At 42.4% G+C, this 21,679-nt stretch overlaps 1 protein-coding gene across 1 annotated transcript in view; it reads left to right on the forward strand.

The window, feature by feature from the left end:
- The first annotated feature begins 8,879 nt into the window (after window positions 1-8,879).
- KIAA2012 (KIAA2012 ortholog) overlaps window positions 8,880-21,679 on the forward strand; it is an 85,756-nt gene continuing 72,956 nt past the window's right edge. Inside the window, exons 1-2 of the mRNA XM_044978280.1 lie at window positions 8,880-8,981; window positions 14,377-14,661. Coding sequence (XP_044834215.1) covers window positions 8,895-8,981; window positions 14,377-14,661 — 372 coding nt within the window. The 5' untranslated portion in view covers window positions 8,880-8,894. The remainder of the gene's footprint in view (window positions 8,982-14,376; window positions 14,662-21,679) is intronic.

Raw genomic sequence — 21,679 nt, forward strand, 5'->3', positions numbered from 1 at the left:
AGGACCCATGCTGAATTCCAAGTTGTCATCACTTTTTCCTTGACCTAGAGCTGGTCAAAAAGGTCAATTTTTTTTCTCAGAAGAAAAGCTGTATTCCTCCCCCTATACTCACACTCCTTCCATGCTTGAAAATGGTTCAAACGTTTTGATAAAACCTTCAGAAAAGAATAGCTCACTGCCTCAAAAGCAAGTGCACTAAATTAAAAAAAAAATGTTATGGTCAAAACAGGTTAGTTTTTAAACTTCGAGTACTTGCCATGAGCTCATCTCTCAGGGAGGACACACAGTGTCAATGTGTGTGAAGAAATTGGGTTCACAAAGTTAGAAGTGACTAAAAACAACATAGCTGTCACATGCATAACTTAATTCATTGCTGCTATTGCCAGTTGTTTATAGCTTTTGAATTTCTTCCTCTAAAATATATTTTAAAATATGTACAGGCTTTTCTGTGGCTCTCGGTACTGTAGTATCTGAACATCTCTCATATATTAATGAGTTTATCCTCACAACATGCCTGTGAGTTCAGGGAGCATTATCCTCATTTTACAGATTATTGTTATTATTACTATGCTTAATGGTTTGTATTCCCATGTATCTAGAAGCCCTAATCAGGGAACTGGACCCCACTGTCTTCAGCACTGTCCCCACATAGAACAAAATGATAGTCCCTGCCTAAAGATTTTACAATCTAACTAAAGGGTGAATTGAGGCCACAGAGATTAAGTGGCTTCCCCAAAAATCACATAGAATGTCTGTGGCTGAGCAGGGACTTGAACCCAGATTCCCAAGCCCCAGTTCAGTAATTTAGTCACCAGACTCTTCTTCCTTAGGTACCTATCACCTTAGCATCTCAGAGCCAAAGAGCAATAATGAATACAAAGCATAACTTGCCCCAAAAGGAGTTTTCCTCCCGTCTTTCCCCATATTCAATGGAACATGTGGATTCCTTTTATCTTTTAAGTGGGTGATGTTCTTAGGGAAAGGCTGTATCGAGAGGGTGGGGTTTATATATAGATCCAATCAAAGCAGGTTTAGTTTCAGTCTTCTCTTCTCTGGCAGGGAATTTCATAACAGGGGTCCCAATGCTGAAAATGCTCTGCCCTTCCACAGCCCAGGTTTTAAGTCTGATACCAGGTGTCTCCAGCTGCATCATATCTGTGGAGTGCAACTGTCTCTGAGGGTCGTGGAGGATGAGGCAGTCTCCAAGGCTGTGGAATAAGGCCTGGGAAAATAAGGGAAATTTCCCTTTTAAACTTCTAGTCAATTAGGCCAAAATAATTCTTCCCAGGGAAGCCTGGTGAAGGGAGTGTTAATTGCCATGTTTATTAATCAGGGCTCCAGTATGAACGCCAAAAACTAGAAAGTACAGGGGGTATGTCTGTGCCTCCAGTAGAGGCCTTTTCAACTTCTATGCAACCTCTGAAGTGCCAGAAATCCCATTACATGAAGCCCTTGAAGTGGCTTAATGTGAACTTTTTATTCCCATTGTTCTCCAGTTCACATGTTGCGAGATTTCATCTTCCTGCTTCCTTCTTGTCAGGGGACAAGACTTTGACAATATGGATTTTATTGTGCACTCCCCTGCATCCCACTACTGCCCCTTGTCAATAGCAGAGAGGCCTGACACCACGCGAGCTAAAAACAGGAAATGACTATTCACTAAACACAAAGGCTTATGGATTTGTGCCTAACCGATTATTCCTAAGGGGACTCTTTAGGTGCTGACCCTGTATCTCCTCCAGTAGAAAACCAGATACCTTCCAGTGTACCCAATACAAACCAGTAAATGCACTGTCTGGGGGCAGGTGTACTATATAGCCTCTTAATCTTCTCACATTCACAAGCACTATTTTTTCATACCAGCTGCCTCTTAAACTCTCAGTTAAGATGGTGATTAGTGGTGGTGGTGGGGTGTCACAGTGGGAGCTTTCTTAAGAAGAAAAGGCTTTGATTGAGCCAATGAAAGCTGTTGCCAAGGAACCAGATGCTATGAACACACCACTCCAGCAGTGTAAGAATACAAACCATGTGAGTGCTGGACTGAGTGCATTTGGTGGCTGAGGCCTGAAAGATATCATTAACTCTTTCAGTACCTGGCAGAGCTCACACAATGGATCAAGAAGGTGGCAGTCTGTTAGAAAACTGTGAAGGGCCCAAGCATTTGCCAGTATCTCCCTATTCGACCATACTGAGCCAAAAGAACAAAAAGGGAAAAACAACACCTCCAGTATCTGACTGACAGAGAGTTTAACAAACAAAAATAAACCATACATGATTAGTCAACTTCTCTTCAAAACAGCATTTAATTTTAAACAGTAGGGGGAACAATCAGATAAATCTAGAGATAACCCTATCCCATTAATAACCACCTTTATGTAAAAGGTGTTCCACGTTAGCTCTGATGTTCCAGTGTGTTCACAACTCAGTTCCTCTGCAAGAGGAATAGAATAGCTTGGATTCAGCTTTTCCCAGATCTGGCTTGGTTTCCAACACAAATGTTACCAATTTGAATTTTTATCTGATCAGCTGCCAGTTTGTTTCTATGTTGGCTTTCCACTCTGATTACTAGACAATCCTGTGTGATATTGATAGTATATTTTTCTTAATGTAAATTCCACGGTGCTCTGCTGCCTGCACAGTAAAACACAGCTGAAGGCTTTAATTAAAAATCATGCCTACCATATGTCAAACCGTAAGTACTAATACTAAACTAACATCATGGTTTGGAAACCAAAGCTTTTTCAAACATGGGAGCCTTCTGCCCCATTTTGAAGCAGTTACATTTCGAAGACTGGATAGTTCTGAGGGTGGCAGTGATTGGACACAGACATTTTCAAAGGGCACGGGCCTGACTGCATTATTGCCTCATCATATTGCTTTAGCAGCACAAAAGGGCAGCAAAGATTTTGGACACCGGGAGCCACTGGAGAACTGGTGCAGAAGGATCCTCAACTGCAAAGAAGCAGCATAACAGCTCTACTCAGTCCCCAGGGCAGGTGCCTGTGGCTTGGGGACAAGGGGCATAGTTATATCCACATTATGCTCCACCTGCTGGAGAGCACCCCTCATGACCATAGCCATCGGGATGTAAGTTAGTGTGGCCCAAGGGCTACTCTAACTTACTTCAGGGTTTCAGCATGACCTTGGTTGGCCCAAGAAAAAGGGAGCAAAACAAAAGTGGTTTAAAGTTCACTCCCATTCCTGCACCTAGCAGAGTTTGGCAGGAAGAGAGAATCAAGCCCTACATATTCACAACACAAAACTCACCACTGCAACGGACACTCAGCATCCCTCTTATTGGCAGTCTCATCAGAGAGACCAAGGAGTGCATGGGTATAACAACTTTGTTACCGTCTCACCCCTAAAAATCGGTGGGGAAACATTCCCTATGGTTGCCTGTGCTATTACCTATGTAATGTATGCAGTGTTGTTGTAACCGTGTTGGTCCCAGGATATTGGAGAGCCTGGGAACTTAAATTCATAACTGTGCTAGACACTAAAAATCATGGATTTAATAAAGACACTGGATTTATGACTCATCACAATAATCTGTAACTCACTAACCCTCCTTTCTCTTACAAGGGGCAGAGGAGTTAACTGCCTACTTCACCTTGCATGGTCTGTTGAAACATATGTTAACTCCTTATCTGTTCTATCTTGTGTTTAGCTGAGACACCTTTCCCAAACCTGAAGAAGAGCTCTGAGCAAGCTCCAAAGCTTCTCTCTTTCATCAACAAAAGATTATTACCTCACCCACCTTGTCTCCCTAATATCCTGGCACCAACATGGCTACAATAACACTGCAAACTGCAATTCACTTGAAAGAAATAAAACTTGATTAAAGAAATGAAAAGGTGGCTAACTGTGCAATAACCACCGTCCAGAGGGGAGAAATTGCACATCATTTGGGCATAGAAGGAAATATATGGCACCATCCATTCGGTTGCTACAAGCCCCTCAAGACTAGAAATCCTATTCTCACTGGACTAAGAACAGAAGAACCCACAGAATTCAAGAAACTACACACATTGGTTCTGATTCTTTACTGCCTTACACCTTGTGAATGTGTGGTAATTTACACTGGCACAAATGGGGGTAAAACACTACTAGAGCAGCATGGTAACATTCCACCCCTGTTTTGCATTGACTTTGTACAAGTGTAAATGACTAAGTTAGTGAAGCATCCGGCCTATTCTCTTGGGGGTACTGAACATTAAACACAGAGGTCCAAACACATCCCTGGTTTAACTCCCTTGAAGATGACTGAGTTAGACTGGGGATGAATTTGGCCCCAACATCTTAAACTCAAGCCACAAACCAAGAGGCAGTCAGTGTGTAGTGAACGAAGCAATAGTTTGTTATGCAAGAGCAGAGACCACAAAAAAGCATGGGTGGTTTCAAGAGTGCTAAATACTTCATTAGGGATAGCTAAACATGCAACAGTCAGCATTGCTTGTGGGTTTAGTGAGGTCTACAATATTAGCTCTGTTATTCATCACACAGGGAAGCAGAATCCCCTTCACTTCCTATTAATAACTACTGCCTGGCCATATTGTACATCTGTTGTAGGGATAGAGCAGCTTTTTAAGCAGCGGTATATATAAAGCATATTGCAGTACTAAAAAGTACACTTTGCATTTATATAGCACTTTTACATCCCAAACAATTCCCAAGTGCTTTATCAGCTATGGGCCAAACCCTGAGGTCCTAATTCAGTTGCAGTTCTGTCCTGATTTAGAAAAGGTCCCTGTTGCAGTCAGTGGGAGATACCTGAGTAAGGTCTTACTAAATTCTGAGTAAAGACCTCAAGATCTGAGATATTGTATGTATAAACACACATACATACATGTACAAGGATCGCTGCACCCATCCCTACTGCACATCATCTGTATGGTGGAATACAACTGTTTTACCGTGTTTTAAATAGTGATGTAATCCTTGTTTTTAAATAAAGCATTTAAAAAATAACAGTGTCTAGCAACAGTGCACAACCATTTAGGTTAGGAAGTGAAGAATACCATATCTACTTGAATTTCAATAGGCAGAATATAATTATCCAAGTGAGAATTTGGCAGCATGTCAGAGCTAAGAACTGTCTCATAAAAGATCCCATACAATCTTCAGTGATTACAAGTGGTCTCTATGTCATCCCAAAGAGAGCACAGTGACCCAGGAAGCCATTCTGGTACACTAGTTTAGCAGTGACTTGCAAGGAAAGTGCCAATTACTGCATCAACACCATGACTTCTGGTAGCATATAAGCCTCCTTTGGAGATCTCTCATCAAGGGTATTGAGCTGCTGCTTTGTTTGTGAGCTCTGACAGAAATCACAGGATGAGACAATATGGTTGCAGGCCACTAATCCTGTCTCAGGGCGGGTCTACACCTAAAAAGCTGCAGCAGGAGACAGGAGAGATTCTCCGGTGGGCATAGTTAATCCACTGATGCGAAAGGCAGTAGCTATGTTGAGGGTTAGGGCAGTATTGCTTGGGGTGGGGAGGGAGGGATTTTTCACATCCCCATGTGACATAGTTATACCAAAGTAAGTTTGCAGTGTGGAACTTGGCCTTAGTGTCACAAAGACATTAAAGATGCATTATAGTTCTCAGGTCAGAGAGTGAGATGAAAGCTTGAGCATGGCTATCAACCTTCCACAATATTCTAATCTGCCCCTGGTCAAAGACTACAGACATATCAACCCCAAATTATACATAAGCACACATCAAAAATGATATTAAAAGAACATTAAGTTGGCAAAGTCAAGCTCCAAAAGTTAACAAATGTCAGAATTAAGGTTCCCTGTGCAATCTTAATTTGGCCACCTTCTGGGTATGCAATGCCACAGGATGGAATTGCTCTGGGGATCAATCAGGGTTGTGTGGTGAAGGAGGCTTACCTGCAGGACCTCTGCTTTGTTTGTTGCAGAAGTTGGAAGGTGTGTAGAGAAAAAGGCAGGGATTGCAGGACAAAGGAATGGTCTCGCGGGTAAGGCAGTTGAATGCTGCCTTGGTGAATTGGATTCTATCCCTGCTTCTGCCACGGCATTCCTATGTGAAGCTGGACAAGTCACTTACAGGAGACTTTTCACAAATGGTCAATAATTGTTTGTGTTTCTGGGTACCTGACTTGAGGTCATGGGGGGCTGATTTGCAGAAGTGCTGAGCAATCCCTGCTGCAAGTGAAGTCAAGAGGAGCTGTGATTTGAACATCGAAAGTGCTATATAATGCTAACTACTCTGAAAAAATGAGGTCTTACGAGTCTCAAATTGGGCACCCAAAATCAGTGAATGCTTTTGACCTTAATCTCTATGTGCCTTGGTTCCTCCCCCTGCTTTTCATTCAATCTGTCTCTCTCCCCCCACCCCACAACCCCCAGCCACATTCACTGTCCTCACAGGCTTCCAATCCCAATCTCCTCGTCCAGCCTCAGAGTCCTCTGCTGATTCCATGTCCCACTCTCTCAATCCTCTCCCCACATCTGGCTCCTCCTCCCCTCACTTAATGGCTCCTTCCCCCTGTCCCACAGGGTCCCCGTCTCCTTCCCCTTCTAGGCCCAGTCTGTCCCTATGCTCCTCACCTGATCTCAACTACAGTTTTTCAAAGGCTATATTGGGCGGATTTTCACAAGAATTGCAAAAGGCACATCCCGGACACAAATGCCACCCTTCTGTCAAATCTGAAGTACCCATTCCAAAGTAACAGGCTCTAGAGACTCTCAAAGAACATTTTTCACTAGCCTCATTCTCTGAAACAGCTCAACTGTTTTGGCCGAAATTAGAAATAAATAAATAAATAAATAAATAACCCAGCCTGAGGCAGAAATCCAGTGAGCAAAATTTCAGCCCAAATGGTTAGTTTGTGAAATTTATAAGCAATGAAAACAGTCTCTTCTAATGGAAAGCGGTGACCAACCTTCACAGGCAGCGCTATCAGGCCATGCTTCCTTTTTAAAAGATACAACTTCAACCAGTCGGAATTAAGTGTGTCATTCTAAGTATATGCTTTGAGTACCGCAGATACATTAGCTTCAATGAAGGACAAGATAGTTGTTTTTCCCAAGCAAATCTCTTGGGAAAGTCATTGTCTCAGTGAGATAGAGGCAATCTGGTGTAAACTGAAAAGATACTCAGAGCTCAGTAGAGCTACAGATTGTGACTCTGCTACACCATTGCATTACTCTGCATCTCTATTGCTGTAACTTAATAAAGTTTAAATAAATGGAGTTACACTGGCATAGAACTGGTATAACACATTGGAGAATCCCAGCTCTAATTTTTTCAAAAAATATTCCTTTTAGATTTAAGGTGACCATCAACGTCTATTAGAAAAATTCCAATCACAAAGACTTTTGATACCAGAGGTTAGGTAAATATAGCCCCATCTTACTTCATTAACTGATGTTTATAAAGCACTTGGGAGAACCATGGATGAAAACTACTATAGAAGGACAAAGTAGGAAATTAATCACAAGGTTTGGATCTGAATTCAGATACAGATTCTAATTCAAATCTGAATTTTTCCAACATATTTTGTGTCCTGAAGTATGGAACAACATCTGGATCTAGAACCGAAATTACCTCAAGTTTGGGAGGATTTGGATCTGGTGTTCCAGTGCAGATGTGTGTCTATTACCATTCTACCATGGAATGGTCCACTTCTGCCTGTCCAGGAAAGCTGATCTTCTGTTTGAAGGCTTATTTGATCTGTACACTTTCTATTGCCGTTTGTATACTGTAAAGCACTTTGAGCATAAGTTCCATGAAAGGCACTATATAAAATGAAGGTGAAAGTAGAAGGGCTGGAGCCAGCTGTAAATCTTTGTACATGGCAGCAGGGAGCACTTCTACAAGACTGATGCTGAAGTGCAGTTGACCGAATATACTGGTTTCAGGACTAACTGGATTATCCAGAGTGCATGTCCCATTAGTACAAACAGAAAATGTTTTTATCAAATGGTTACTCCCTTCCCTCTTGTTCCTCCTGAATGCTCACGGCAAATTAGGTAGTTTAGCAAGCAAGTTAAAGAAACAGAAACTTTCACCTGTATGAAAGATAAAGAAGTTAAGGATTTGCATACACATACACAGAAAGACAAATCACAAAGCAGGGAAAATGTCATCTCAGTTTTGATCGAGAGATTGGATTCTCAACCTTGGGTCGTGAACAGATCTGGGAGGCACACAACTCCTCTCTGTTTTATGGCTAGTTGGGAGGTTGATCCTGAAACCTTTTCCTGTTGTAATACAGGATCACTGTATGGAAAAGGCTGAGAACCAGAGATGTAGAGTCATCAGAGCCCTGCACAGACACAAATATGGGGGTAATGAGTGTTACACTAAATGACCCAGGTATTGGTCTCTTTCAGTTCTAACAATTCTGTGTCTCTATTAACACCAGGGTTTACAAATAATGGAGGTTTGGGGGTTGCTGGGAAGAAAAAATAAAAAAGCTGTTGGAAGGATAATGTCGTTCCTTCAGCTAGGGGTGATTATTGCATGGCAGTCTCTGCTCTTTCACACTGTCTCGCTGGTTTAAGGAACTTAATTTCCTTTTGCTGCCATAGCGACAGACAAACAACCTCTGATCACAATAAAAAGGATGGTTGTGTTTCACAAATCCTTAGATGTACCAAAGCAACCAGAACAGAAGGAACAACAAGTGCACAGAACAGGCAGGAGAAAAGTAATTTGACTCCACTTAGAAATGTGAAGGAGACTGAGGACTCCGGAAACCCAGTGAGGCTTTTTTGCTATTCGGAGCTGCACATTAAGGAAGAGCTGATCTACAAATTATCATATTTCATAACAAAGATCTTGTTTACAAAGCTCTCTTGCAGACTGCTCTGATAACAAGTTTACAGTTTTAGAGGCAAGATGAAAGGTCACTAAGGAAAAATGCCCAATCTTTCCCTATTAAGCCGTGGTACTGGACAGGTGGTCAAAAAAACCCAGGAGAAATTGGAGGTGCACTTTGAACCAGAGGTGAGTCCTGGTTACAAAAGTGCAGAAAACAAACCATTATGGATTGTATGGTAATTTTCTGTTCTGTGATTTTAACTAATATTGAAATAACTATTATGGAGATAGAATTTTTGTCAGTGATGTCTTATTTGTTGTTGAAATTAAAATGCCGTAGTAACCTAAGAAGTATGTATGTCTGCTGTAATTAAAACTGGAGAATCTTGAACCCGAATGCTTGGCACACAAGTTAAAGAAACAGAAACTTGTACCGAGAAATCCAGAGGAAGAAACCTAAATATAAAGAAATAGATTCTTCAGGGAATATCCTTATTGTTTGTTTGTTTTTTGTTGACTATTAGACTAATTGGTTACTAGGCATACACATCAATTCTGGGATCTGCGTGGAGTTGTTCTGAATCAGAATCGTATAGCTGAAGTTTACTGTGCTGCTTTTAAATAATATTTTGTTTATCTTACAGAAATTGCACAGTCCAAAGCAATTTTACAGCAGCTAAAATCATAGATTCACTTCGCTTAAAATATATCCATTAAAGTTATAGTTAAAACAGTGAATTCCTATCACCGATCTTATGCCATAAAGTATTTTATATAATGGCACTTGGACTTCAGAATTACCTTTGTGTGACCAACTGCAAATCAGAAAAATATTTTTTTTAAGGAGTGTGGGTCATAATCTAATTTCAGTTACACTGGGGTAATTCCACTGAAAGCAGTTGAGTTACTCAAGGTTTGTACCAGTGTAATGGAAATCAAAATCTCATTTATATCAGCACAATTCCATTTACATGAGTAGATTTGGACCAGAGTGTAGGAGGGAAGAATTGGCCTTGTTTGTATGCTAAGTCATCTTACTAGCAGGGAGTAGCTGGGGCCTGCCATTTCAATTCTCTACAGTACAAACCATGGAAACCAAGCGTAGTTATTAGTGAGAGAAATTATCATCATGTAATGAAATTTTATGTAGTTGAGAAACAAACAATGGTACTGTAGCTTTAAGTCAAGAAGAGTATGTGAATGCATCTATTAACAGAACAATTTGGAAACTTCTGACTAATTTGAGATTCTCTAATGAATCTCACCCACCAGGTCAGTGTTTTTACTAGGGTAGGGAGACTGTTACATGGCTATGTTCCATGTCTCTCTTCATGGTCTATGACCACTGATACATCAGAGTCCACTCTAACTACCTCACTCAAAGGCATGCCAAGTCTGTCTACCTTACTTACCTATGCTATTTCTAAGACACCCATCACGGTAGTATTTGAGTGCAGTGGACAGTATCTCAGGATAAAAAGAGTAGGGTCTGAAGATTCCTCCAAAGTAGATTATCATACTCTGCTATAAAACGTTCCGCGTTGCCATCCAGCACACTGTAAAGACTCAAAAAGTACTTGAGACAGATCCCATGCTTGAAGATCAGACCACCTTACGGTTGCTGTGCACAGTACTACTCTGCTTTACAAACTGATCAATAAATAAGGGCTTCTCAGAGCAGGGGTGAAAGTGAGCCAGTACGGCGTACCGGTAAGAACCCGCACTGCCCATACCCAGCCCACGCGCTTTAATGTTCCTGCCCCTTTTGCCTCCCCTGTCGGCAGCCCTGCTGGTAGGGTCCCTACTGGCAGGGCCACCGACGGCAGGGGGTGGGGGAGTGCGGCAGTGCTTTAAGGACGCTCCTTTGCTGCGGCAGTGCTTTAAGGATCCTCAGAGCACTTCCACTGCAAAGGACTGTCCTTAAAGCACTGCCACCACAGCGCTTTAACGTTGCTGCCCCTTCCCCCCGTCGGTGGCCCTGCTGGTAGGGTCCGTATCGGCAGGGCTGCTGACAGGGGCTGGTGGGGGGGAGGCACAGCAACGTTAAAGTGCTGCTGCGGCAAAGGACCCTGCAGTGCTTTAATGTCCCTGCCCCTTTTGCCGACGGGGCGGGGGGGGGAAAGGGAGCAGTTGCCCTGGGGCCGGTGATTTAAAAGGGCCCAGGGCTCTGCTGCCGCTAGCGCACCAGTGGCGTCTGGAGTTCCAGGCCTTTAAATCAACACGGGAGCCCCAGGCAGCGTGGGCCAGGCAGCCTGGAAGGGCTGGTTGAGGGATGCTCCCCTGGGCCTCGTACCGGTAAGTGTCCTGACTTACTTTCACCCCGTCTAAGAGTAACAGAAAATTTAAAAGAGATTTTAAAAAAAGAGGAAGCTGTTTGGGGCAGGAACAAGGTCTTCAGATCTGTTCATAGAGCATCCAACACAGTGGGGCCCTGATCCTGATTTGGCCCCTGATGTTAGACAATATTTATTATTATTATTATTATTATTTCTACTTTGATAGCAATAATAGGCCCCAATCTGGGATCAGAGCCCCATTGTGCTAGACATTAAGAATGCTAGACACACAAAATGCTAAAACAGCCCATGCCCCAAAGAAATGATATTATTTTAATGATACTACAGAAAGGGAAGGCATTCATAACATAATTAGACAATGAATTGCAATTGTTTTTAATTACTAAAGAAATCTGGTAAGTTGGTTTTTACATTTCAAAACCACTAATTTACAATGGGAAAAAACTGTTTTGGTATAACAAACTGCCCTCTCATCCTAATGGATCTGGAGTTCTGATCTAGTAAAATTAACATAGTTCACAATATGGTTTTAATCCAGACTCTCATTTTGGAGGGCCTTTAAAAATGGAGTGGTATGTTATATTAAGGATCAATGTGAACATTGACTTTAGAATTTAGGATTATCAACTGACACCCATCACTTTTCTTAGCACAATAAGTACTCTGCTATAAATATCACTGTTTAAGGTATGTAAACACTCTAAGATAAACTTTTTGTGCTGAATCATAGAAATTAGAGATGAAAAAGTGATAATAGTTCATCCAGCCCAAGCCCCTTGCCAATACAGGATAGTCCCCTATAGTACATTTGCTAGGGTTTGTCTCTAATCTGGTATGAAATATTTGAAGCAATGGATTACCATTGCTTGAGCCCATTCCACAGCCCACTAGATCTGTTGGTCATAAGAACATAGGAATAGCCATACTGGGTCAGATCAAAGGTACATCTAGCCCAATATCCTGTCTTCTGACAGTGGCCAATGCCAGATGCCCCAGAGGGAATGAACAGAACAGGTAATCATCAAGTGATCCATCCCCTGTCGCCCATTCCCAGCTTCTGGCAAACAGAGGCTAGAGACACTAATAGCCATTGATGGACCTATCTTCCATGAATTTATCTAGTTCTTTTTTGAACCCTCTTATAGTCTTGGCCTTCACAACATCCTCTGGCAAGGAGTTCCACAGGTTGACTGTGTGTTGTGTGAAGAAATACTTCCTTTTGTTTGTATTAAACCTGCTGCCTATTAATTTCATTTGGTGAACCCTAGTTCTTGTGTTATGAGGGGTAAATAATACTTCCTTATTTACTTTCTCCATGATTTTATAGACCTCTATCATATCCCTTCTTAGTTGTCTCTTTTCCAAGGTAAAAAGTCCCAATCTTATTAATCTCTCCTCAAATGGAAGCTGTTCCATACCCCTAATCATTTTTGTTGCCCTTTTCTGAACCTTTTCCAATTAAAATGTATCTTTTTTGAGATGGGATGACCACATCTGCACACAGTATTCAAGATGTGGGCATACCATGGATTTATATAGAGACAATATATTTTCTGTCTTATTACCGGTAGCTATTCCTTTCTTAATGATTCCCAACATTCTGTTAACTTTTTTGATGGCTGTTGCACATTGGGTGGATGTTTTCAGAAAACTATTCACAATTACTTCAAGATCGCTCTCTTGAGTGGTAACAGCTAATTTAGATCCCATCATTTCATATGTATAGTTGGGATTATGGTTTTCCAACGTGAAGGACTTTGCATTTATCAACATTGAATTTCATCTGCCATTTTGTTGTCCAGTCGGTTTTGAGAGATCCCTTTATAGCTCTTTGCAGTCTGCTTTGGATTTAATTATTTTAGTAGTTTTGTATCATTTGCAAATTTTGCCACCTCACTGTTTACCCCTTCTTTCAGATCATTTATGAATATGTTGAACAGCGCTGGTCCCAGTACAGACCCCTGGGGGACACCACTATTTACCTCTCTCCATTCTGAAAACTGACCATTTAATCCTACCCTTTGTTTCCTATCTTTTAATCAGTTACTAGTCCATGAGGGGACCTTCCCTCTTATTCCATGACATCTTACTTTGCTTAAAAGCCTTTGGGTTAGGGACCTTGTCAAAGAGTTTCTGAAAATCTAAGTACACTATATGCACTGGATCCCCCTTGTCCACATGTTTGTTGACCCCTCAAAGAATTCTAATAGATTGGTGAGGCATGATTTCCCTTTACAAAAACCATGTTGACTCTTCCCCAACAAATTATGTTCATCTATGTGTCTGACAATTCTGTTCTTTACTATGGTTTCAACCAGTTTGCCTGGTACTGAAGTCAGGCTTACTGGCCTGTAATTGCCGGGATCACCTCTGGAGCCCTTTTTAAAAATTGGCATCCTCCAGTCATTTGGTACAGAAGCTGATTTAAATGATAGGTTACCGATCACAGTTAGTAGTTCTGCAATTTCACATTTGAATTATTTCAGAACTCTTGGGTGAATACCATCTATTCCTGGTGACTTATTACTGTTTAATTTATCAGTTTGTTCCAAATCCTCCTCTAATGACACCTCAATCTGGGACAGTTCCTCAGATTTGTCACCTAAAGATTTGTCCTAAGGTAAGTGTCATAAAATGTTCCCACACATTTCTAAAGGGAAATTTCTATTAACTTTTCATCTACAAAAGACTGGCCTTTGATCCTCAAATCCTCATACAGGCAATGAGAAATCAATGAAAGTGCTCACTAACGTCAGTGATAGTCCAGCCCCAGTAAAGCCTTGCCTACACTTCCAGCGGTGTGTAGAGCATGTGTAGCTACACACGGAAGTGAAAGGCTCCAGCAGCAGGGAGACAGCAGGACACTACACTGCTAAAAATAGCAGTGTAGATGTGGGAGGCACTGCTTGGGCATGTAGAGAGCTGTGTAGGGTATATGTCCTAGAGGTTCAGGCATATAGAGCACTCCATTCTACTCTACTTGCCTAAGCTATGACTCACTGTCTGCACTGCTATTTATACCCAAACTAGCTGGGCATGCAGTGTCTGCACACTACACACCGCCGTAAGTGTATAGGTACCTTAAGAATAGAGTAAGACCTTAGCAAACAATTCAGTGTTCACATTGAGTCAAATCCTAAATTCACTAAGGCCAGAGTGGTGTAAGCGTATAAGCAAAGAATAATTTCCTGTGTATCTGGTAAGCCACATACTCTCAACCCCAGGGTGAGAAAGATTATTTCCCCCCCAAATTCTATCCTATGTTTTAATTTTTTCCATGCTAGGATTATCTGAACTGGAAGTCTCATGAAGGTTACTGCCATGTCAGCAGATTACTGAATGAGAGGCAGTTTATGAAGGGCTGCTGGGGTCTGTATCTTCCTAAAACCTACAGCACAAAAACTGGGGCACTGGTTCTCTACTCTGAAGATTTAGCAGAGCCATCATGGAAACAAAGAGGAGGGAGAAGTGGCCAGCAAGGCCTCAGACACAGAAGGAATAAGCTACAGATTGAATTGCACACACTCCAAGATTTGACAAGAGCCATTTTGGCATACGGAGGCAGACAGGTAAGAGCACACAGGATGGTTCTTTCACTACCAGAATTAAGACGGCATGAGATCCCTTAAAATGCTAATCCTGCTCTTCTGGACTTTAACACCATGGGATTCCAGGAGCCCTGATAATGTATTTTTTAACTGAAGAAAGCAAGTTCCTAATAGGATAAAACCTGATTCTGTATTCAAGCAAACACACAAGCAACATCTTGTTCTTCTCCTCTTCCCTTTAAGCGCTCTCTGGTATATTTACATATGGGTTGCAATTTTACGTGCTCCGGTTTTGAGGGCTTAAGAGGGGCTTAAGTGATCACTAGGCCTTGTGTGGGCCCTCTAGACAGGGTGAATCTCACCCTTCTGTAACTCAACACAGAAGGCAGCGGTAGCCCTTTCCCTGAAGCCAACATGGGGTGAAATCTTGGCTCCATTAAAATCAACTGGAGTTTTGCCATTGGACTTTAATGGAGCCAGGATTTCACTCCTGGGATTGGCCCCAAACAGCCTTGGTGAGGGTCAAGTCTCCCCTGTTTATATAAAAGTGGGGAAATTTTCATGCTAAAATGACATTTTTCATCCTTGACCTCAAAAAGAAAGTGTTGCTCATCTGTCAGCCAACCATTCTCGTGCCACAAGAGCATAATCACATAAACTCTTCTGTTTCCCAAGCTATGGTATAAATCTCAAACTATTATATATTACTTGTGAACATCTCTAAGCTCCACCCATACCCGTGACATGATTATTTCTATGTTCTAGTAACTAAAACCCTACTTCAAAGGGGAAAACGTGGAGTGAGATTTTTAAGACGACAAAGACATAGTATCTAACCACAACAAAACACATGATGGTGTGAGGTACCATATAGTTGTTACTGCCACTTGTCTGGGAAGACTTGCATAACTCTATCTTGGCTTCACTGCTCATGAAGTAATGAGCTCATCCCAGATTTGTAGCAATTTTTTTTTAACAACATCCCTCATCAGCACATATTCCATGTATAGTCACACACAATTATCTGTATATGGAGAGATGTGTGTGTATGACAGTAAGTCCTCAAATTTAACTCACATCTGATGTATTACTTTGCTGATGACACAGCCTCCTAGTAAGTGAAGGTGAATATCAAACATCAGGGATCTTCACCCAACATCATGTATTCTCATACTCCCTGTCAAATACATAAATATCATTATACGAAGAGTCAGAGCTGACTAAATGTTTTAAGAGCCAAGCCCATGCAGTGGTTGTGCACGTCATTGTCATATAGTCTGCTATAAAGATCAGTGTCAGAGGCTGAAAGGTTCATACATGGGGTTCGATTGTGCCCGTGGGCACCCAAGGCATGGGCAGTGCAGGCAAAAAGAGACTGTCCTCCATATCTGTGTCCTCGCTCAGGGACCGACACCATCCTGGTCAGTGCACTCCTGGCATGAGACATAAACGATGACTCTGTGACATGGTTGCCCACTTAATACATGCTGGGCCAGATCCTCAGCTGGGCCAGAGCAGCAGCTGGTGTAGCTGTGAGGGTTCTGTGAAAATATGACTTTGCGCCATCTTTGCGGTTCCCTGACCCTGAGGTCACCAGAGGACTGCTCAGCCCCAGAATAATTTAATGCCAGTTGGAGCCATAGGCAGCCAAGTGCAACTTGCAGCAGCCCCAAGGGGTCATTCTAGCAGCTGAAAACTGCTGGAGTGAAGGAGCTCTCTAGCCATGGCCTCTTTTCCCTGCCTATTCCCATTAAACCCTAGTCTGGCTCTATACCATCAGGACCTTCCCCCCTAGTGGGAGAATCCTCAGGAGGCCTATTAAACTGGCTTTGCACCCCTTTCTGCTGCTGGGTGCAAACAGGCCAGAGTGGGGCCAGGGATCTGGTTCACAGCGTATTGATAGTTCACAATTTGTTTAATAAAGTGTCAGTAGACAATGCTGCAGAAGTGCATTTTTAGGGAGACAGGAATTCTGTGTGGGTGGAGGCTTGTTGAATAGATTTTGGAAGGGTGCCCTGAGTGTCAGGGTTGGTGGGGAGGATAAGGAAGAGACAGCACCTTGCAGAGCCAGTTCCATACATTCCATCTACCATCAGTAATAACAGCACAGAATCCAGCCTTCACAATGGCTACCATGCAGTTAGGCCTGATGTTACGAAGTGTTGAGTTCTCGCTTCTCCCTCTAAAAAGTCAATGGGAGCTGCAGATATTCAGCACTTCTGAAAAAAATCAGGCTCTGATTAGTAAATATTTCCTGCAAGACAGCATCAGAAGGCAGCATTTAATCCTTAGTTGGGAAATGAAATACTTAAGAGAACTACTTCTCCATGAAGACCATGTCACTGCATTTTCCTGGCCGGTGTGTCAGACACAGTATTCTCAAGTTCTTCTTCTGAGCCCTTTCCTCCCTGATTTTCAGTCTACCCACAGATGTATTTACTTTTGTTTTACAATAACTTGTACCTTTTAATAACATGAACTGAGTGCTAATGGAAAGGTGGCAACTGGACAGCACTGAAAAACATAATTCTCTGTGTATCTGCAAATCAAGCACATGTTGGTCAGTGGAGAAAGCTTCCTCACACCACTCCATTGCCACTAATATCCCTCAGCATTGTTGTCAAGCAACCAACGGTAGGAGCAAGAGGGTAAGGACAGGCCTCAGGAGGTGAATGACATAAGTCCTTTGCGCACTCACAAAGCGAGACACAAATGAGTGTGTATAGGCCATACATAAGGGGCCAGAGCCTTGTCTTCAGCCTTTCTGTGCATGCAGCCTACCCCACTGTTTATTATTGTTTGTATTAGGTAGCACCTAGAAGTCCCAGCCAAAATCAGGGCCCAGCTCTACCAGGCACAGTACAAACTCAAACTGAGGCTGTCTCTGAGCAGTCTAAACAGTCAAGACAGAGAGAAAGGAAGTTTTATTGTCATTTTATACAGATGAGGAACAGATGGCCCAGAAAGGCCAAGTGGCTTGCCCAAGGTCACACAGGGAGTCAGTGGCAGAGCTGGGCATTAAACCCAGACCTCCCGAGTCCCAGTCCAGTGTCTTAAGCACAAATCCAATCTCTCTCTCCAGTTTATAGCCAGGGTCACGCCAGCAGCTCAGGAGGAAGCAGGAGGGAACTCACAGAAGTTCTAGTCTCATTTGTGGCAACCCTGGTGCCCCTATCCCCAAACCAACACCAGCCCAGGAATTCTCCCAAAATTCCGGGAGACCCTCGGCCAACCCCAACAATCACCTCATGGCAGTTGTGGGGAGGATAGTCATGAACAGGAAAGATCACTGCCATTGACCTTTCAGCCATGAGATTTTCATGGTTAGAACAGCTAGAAACTTCTCAGTTGCAAAACTAAATCTGAGATTAGCAGCCTTGCCATTTAAAGGATCTCCTGCTCCTGCTCCCCATCCCTCTGCCCCCAAAAAAGGCAACGCCAGGGCTTGCAGGCTAGCTCTGGAGAGAGTAGTGTTTAGTGTTCACTCTTATTCCAAGCTTGAACTCTCTGCTGTGTCTGTCAACAATTATGCAAATGATCTACTGTACACTAGGAACTGGAGCAAGAACACCAGTACAATCAGTTAGTAGCAAGTTTCAGTCACTATCTTTCTGACCCACATTCAAACCAGCAACCTACATGTGGGGAGAACCAGATCCCATTTACCAGTATCATGACCACCATCCAGTCCCCTATTACATTCCATTTTAAATCTATAGCTACCACAAATATACAACAAATGTGTACAGCCATTCCAATGTTAACGTACTTATAATGTACAAAGAGAAAAAAGTGAAGGCTTCAAATTATTAATCACATTTTGCAAAAAATGTTTAGTTGCTTCAATAGTTGCCTCATGGAGGTCTAGAATTTGTTTTTGACAAATCCTGCTTTATTAATTATCTGAATTGCAGTAGCATTTAGAGTCTGTATTCCAGTTGTAAAGGCATTGTACAAACCCATGATAAAAAGACAGTCCCTGCACCCCAAAGACTGTATGCTCATATAATCTAGTTTATATAACAGGTATTTATGAAATTGTCATTTTCACTATATGCAACACACATACACATAGTCTCTAAAAAGCCAAATCTTAATAACTTAAGTAAGTAAAACTTTAGGAGACACCTCAAATACTTCAGCTCTACCGCAGTAGCAAAGTGTAAGTAGTAAGAACAATTAAACAATTTGTCTGATTAAAATGATCTCTGATACAAAGAATTCTGTACAAAATACGTTCAGAACCCTGGAAATAATCCCAAGTAATGACCCCTCCAACCCCAATTTTACAGTTAAAATATTAATCCAACTTCTCTGCTTATGATACGAGAATTTAACTTTAGATATAAGAGTGCACACTGATGACCCCAATTAAATATTTGGAAAAGTCCCAGGAAATTCAACCCATGCATATTCAGGAATGAACATTTTGCACACTCCTAATTATGGGACTGTTTTTTGGGGTTTTTTTTTAATTACTTCAGTAGCAGCATTTATGTCAGAAGAGCAGCCCTATCTCAGCTCCATCACATCAGAGTGAAGATATCCTTTAGGGATCAAAAGTGAGCTCTTTAAAAGGAGACAGCCTTCAATAAATCTTCTGAACCAGCATCTGAACTAATGAGGAAGACCTCAGTCCAATCAAGGTAGCTCTTGCCTAATGCATCCAGCATTTTGGAATAGATTAAACTGGTTGTAATGGTCTGTGATATAGCTTTCCCTTTAAAAACCCTAGGATATCATTAATAAATATTGGCCATCCCACAAGGAATCCACACTTCTGGAGTCAAGGCAAAACATCTTAAATGAAATCACTGCCTACTGTGTCATCATGATCTACATCAGTGAAACCAGGCACAACATTCAAAGATTAAAAGAAGAGAAAACGAATACTGCTGTGACCAAACACGTGAAATCATGTGCTGACTGCCACAAACAATTAGAATTGAGCAGGGATATTTTCAGGCATTTGCAAATCACGTGGCCACAGGAGGTCCGAGGAAATGGGGCTGGGATTAACCCATTATGCTATCTTCAGCCATAACAACGCTCTACTATTGAAACAGAGTTAAGAGCCATCCTAGTAGTAAAAATTGCTCATTTTTGTAACTACCCTTGAGACAGATTTAATTTTTTTCTGTTGTCAGTTAAGGAGCCAGCCAGTATCTTGTGGTTAATGCTTTGCTCTATGGTATGGGAGACATGGGTAAAAGCTTTCCTTCACCAAACCAGCAACTGATAAGAACAGCGTGCAGGCCACATGTTTAATTCCTTTGAGGAAGGGGGCATCTCATATCAGTCTGCCACAACCCTTCTGGACAACGTAGGAGTGGTGTTGAAGGAGACAGCACTGTTGAACTCCAAAGGGAGGTCCATCCTGCCCTCTTTATCCAGAAGGTAGATCACCAAAAAAGTAGAGTTTGGGAGCAGTGTTTGTGGGTGATGGGTGGTTAATAGTGGTCCTCAGAGCTCTAGGAGCACGTGGAGAATTCCTGTGCAAACTGAATCAGGCAGAGCAGGGACTTAAACCTGGATCTCCCACATCCTAGGTGAGTGCCCTCATGCATCACATTACTGGCTAGTCTGGGGTCTCCAACTGACACATTTTCACAAAAAGTTTAGGTTTTGATGAACTGGCATTTTCCAACAAAAAACATTTCAAGACATTCCCAACCAGCACTTACTATAACTAGGGCCCTACCAAATTCACAGCCATGAAAAATGGGTCACGGACCATGAAATCTGGTCTCTCCCCACGAAATCTGGTCTTTTGTGTGCTTTTACCCTATTCTATACAGATTTCATGGGGGAGATCATTGGGGGTCCTGACCCAAAAGGGAGTTGCAGGGGGGGTCACAAGGTTATTTTAAGGGGGTTGCAATATTGCCACCCTCACTTCTGCATTGCTGCCTGCAGAGCTGGGCGGCCGGAGAGAGGCAATACCATACCATGCCACCCTTACTTCTGCATTGCTGCCTGCAGAGCTGGGTGGCTGGAGAGTGGCAATACCATACCATGCCATCCTTACTTCTGCGCTGCTGCTGGCAGCAGCTCTGCCTTCAGAGCTAGGCTCCTGGCCAGCAGCCACTGCTCTCAGCAACAGCACAGAAGTAAGAGTAGCAGTAGCACAACTTCCCCTACAGTAACCTTGCAACCCCCCCTTCCTCCCACCCCCACAACTCTTTGTTGGGACAGGACCCCTACAATTACAACACTGTGAAATTTCAAAATGCTACAAGTGAGGTTCTAGCCTGCAAATGCATTTAGTTCATTTAGCCTGGAGGTAGAGCTGTGCAGGGGAGCAGTTTCCAAAGGGAAACATTTCCTGTGTTCAGTAAAAGCTAAGGTTCACATTTTCAACGATTCATATACACAAATGCCTCAGTTTCCAGATGCCCAACACAGGACCTGACTTCAACTGGAGTTGTGGGTGAAAGTCAGATTCTAAGTGCATCAAGAAGGGCCTTCAATTTGAGACACTCAAAATTAGTGGACACTTGAAAATTTAGGCTTAAATATTTTATTAAGCGAGGCAACTGGGCACGATGTGATTCTTCAATACAAAACAGGTCCTATTTGGGGGGAAAAAAAACTCTTGGTAGAAGAAATTTACTGAAGCCAGAAATGCCTACACAAGTAGTCGATGAGACAAGTGTAAACGGGGACCTAGGAGCAGAGCGATTACATACAGTAACTGGCTGTGGCACCAAAGAAAATGGACGAGTCTCAACATGCCTGCTGCTATTATATGAAGCACGGTGGCACTCTGTACACGCTAATAATTCAGCTCAACAGAATCTAAGTCAACTAGAAACTGAGGCTAACTGGCAAATTTTGCTATAGCACTATTAGATGTCAATTCTTCTGAATTAGAACCCAACCCGGCCTTCCTGAAGCTAATGGGAATTTTAACATAGCCTTTAAATGGAGCAGGATCAAGGTTCTAGTTGTGTCTCTCCTTTTTAGGCTCCTGTCACAGTTTTACAGTCTTCCAGGTCTGACCGATTGGTTCCTTGCAATTTAGGATTGTCAAGAGACA

This window comes from Mauremys mutica, chromosome 10 (genome assembly GCF_020497125.1).
Source record: "Mauremys mutica isolate MM-2020 ecotype Southern chromosome 10, ASM2049712v1, whole genome shotgun sequence".
NCBI lineage: Eukaryota > Metazoa > Chordata > Testudines > Geoemydidae > Mauremys > Mauremys mutica.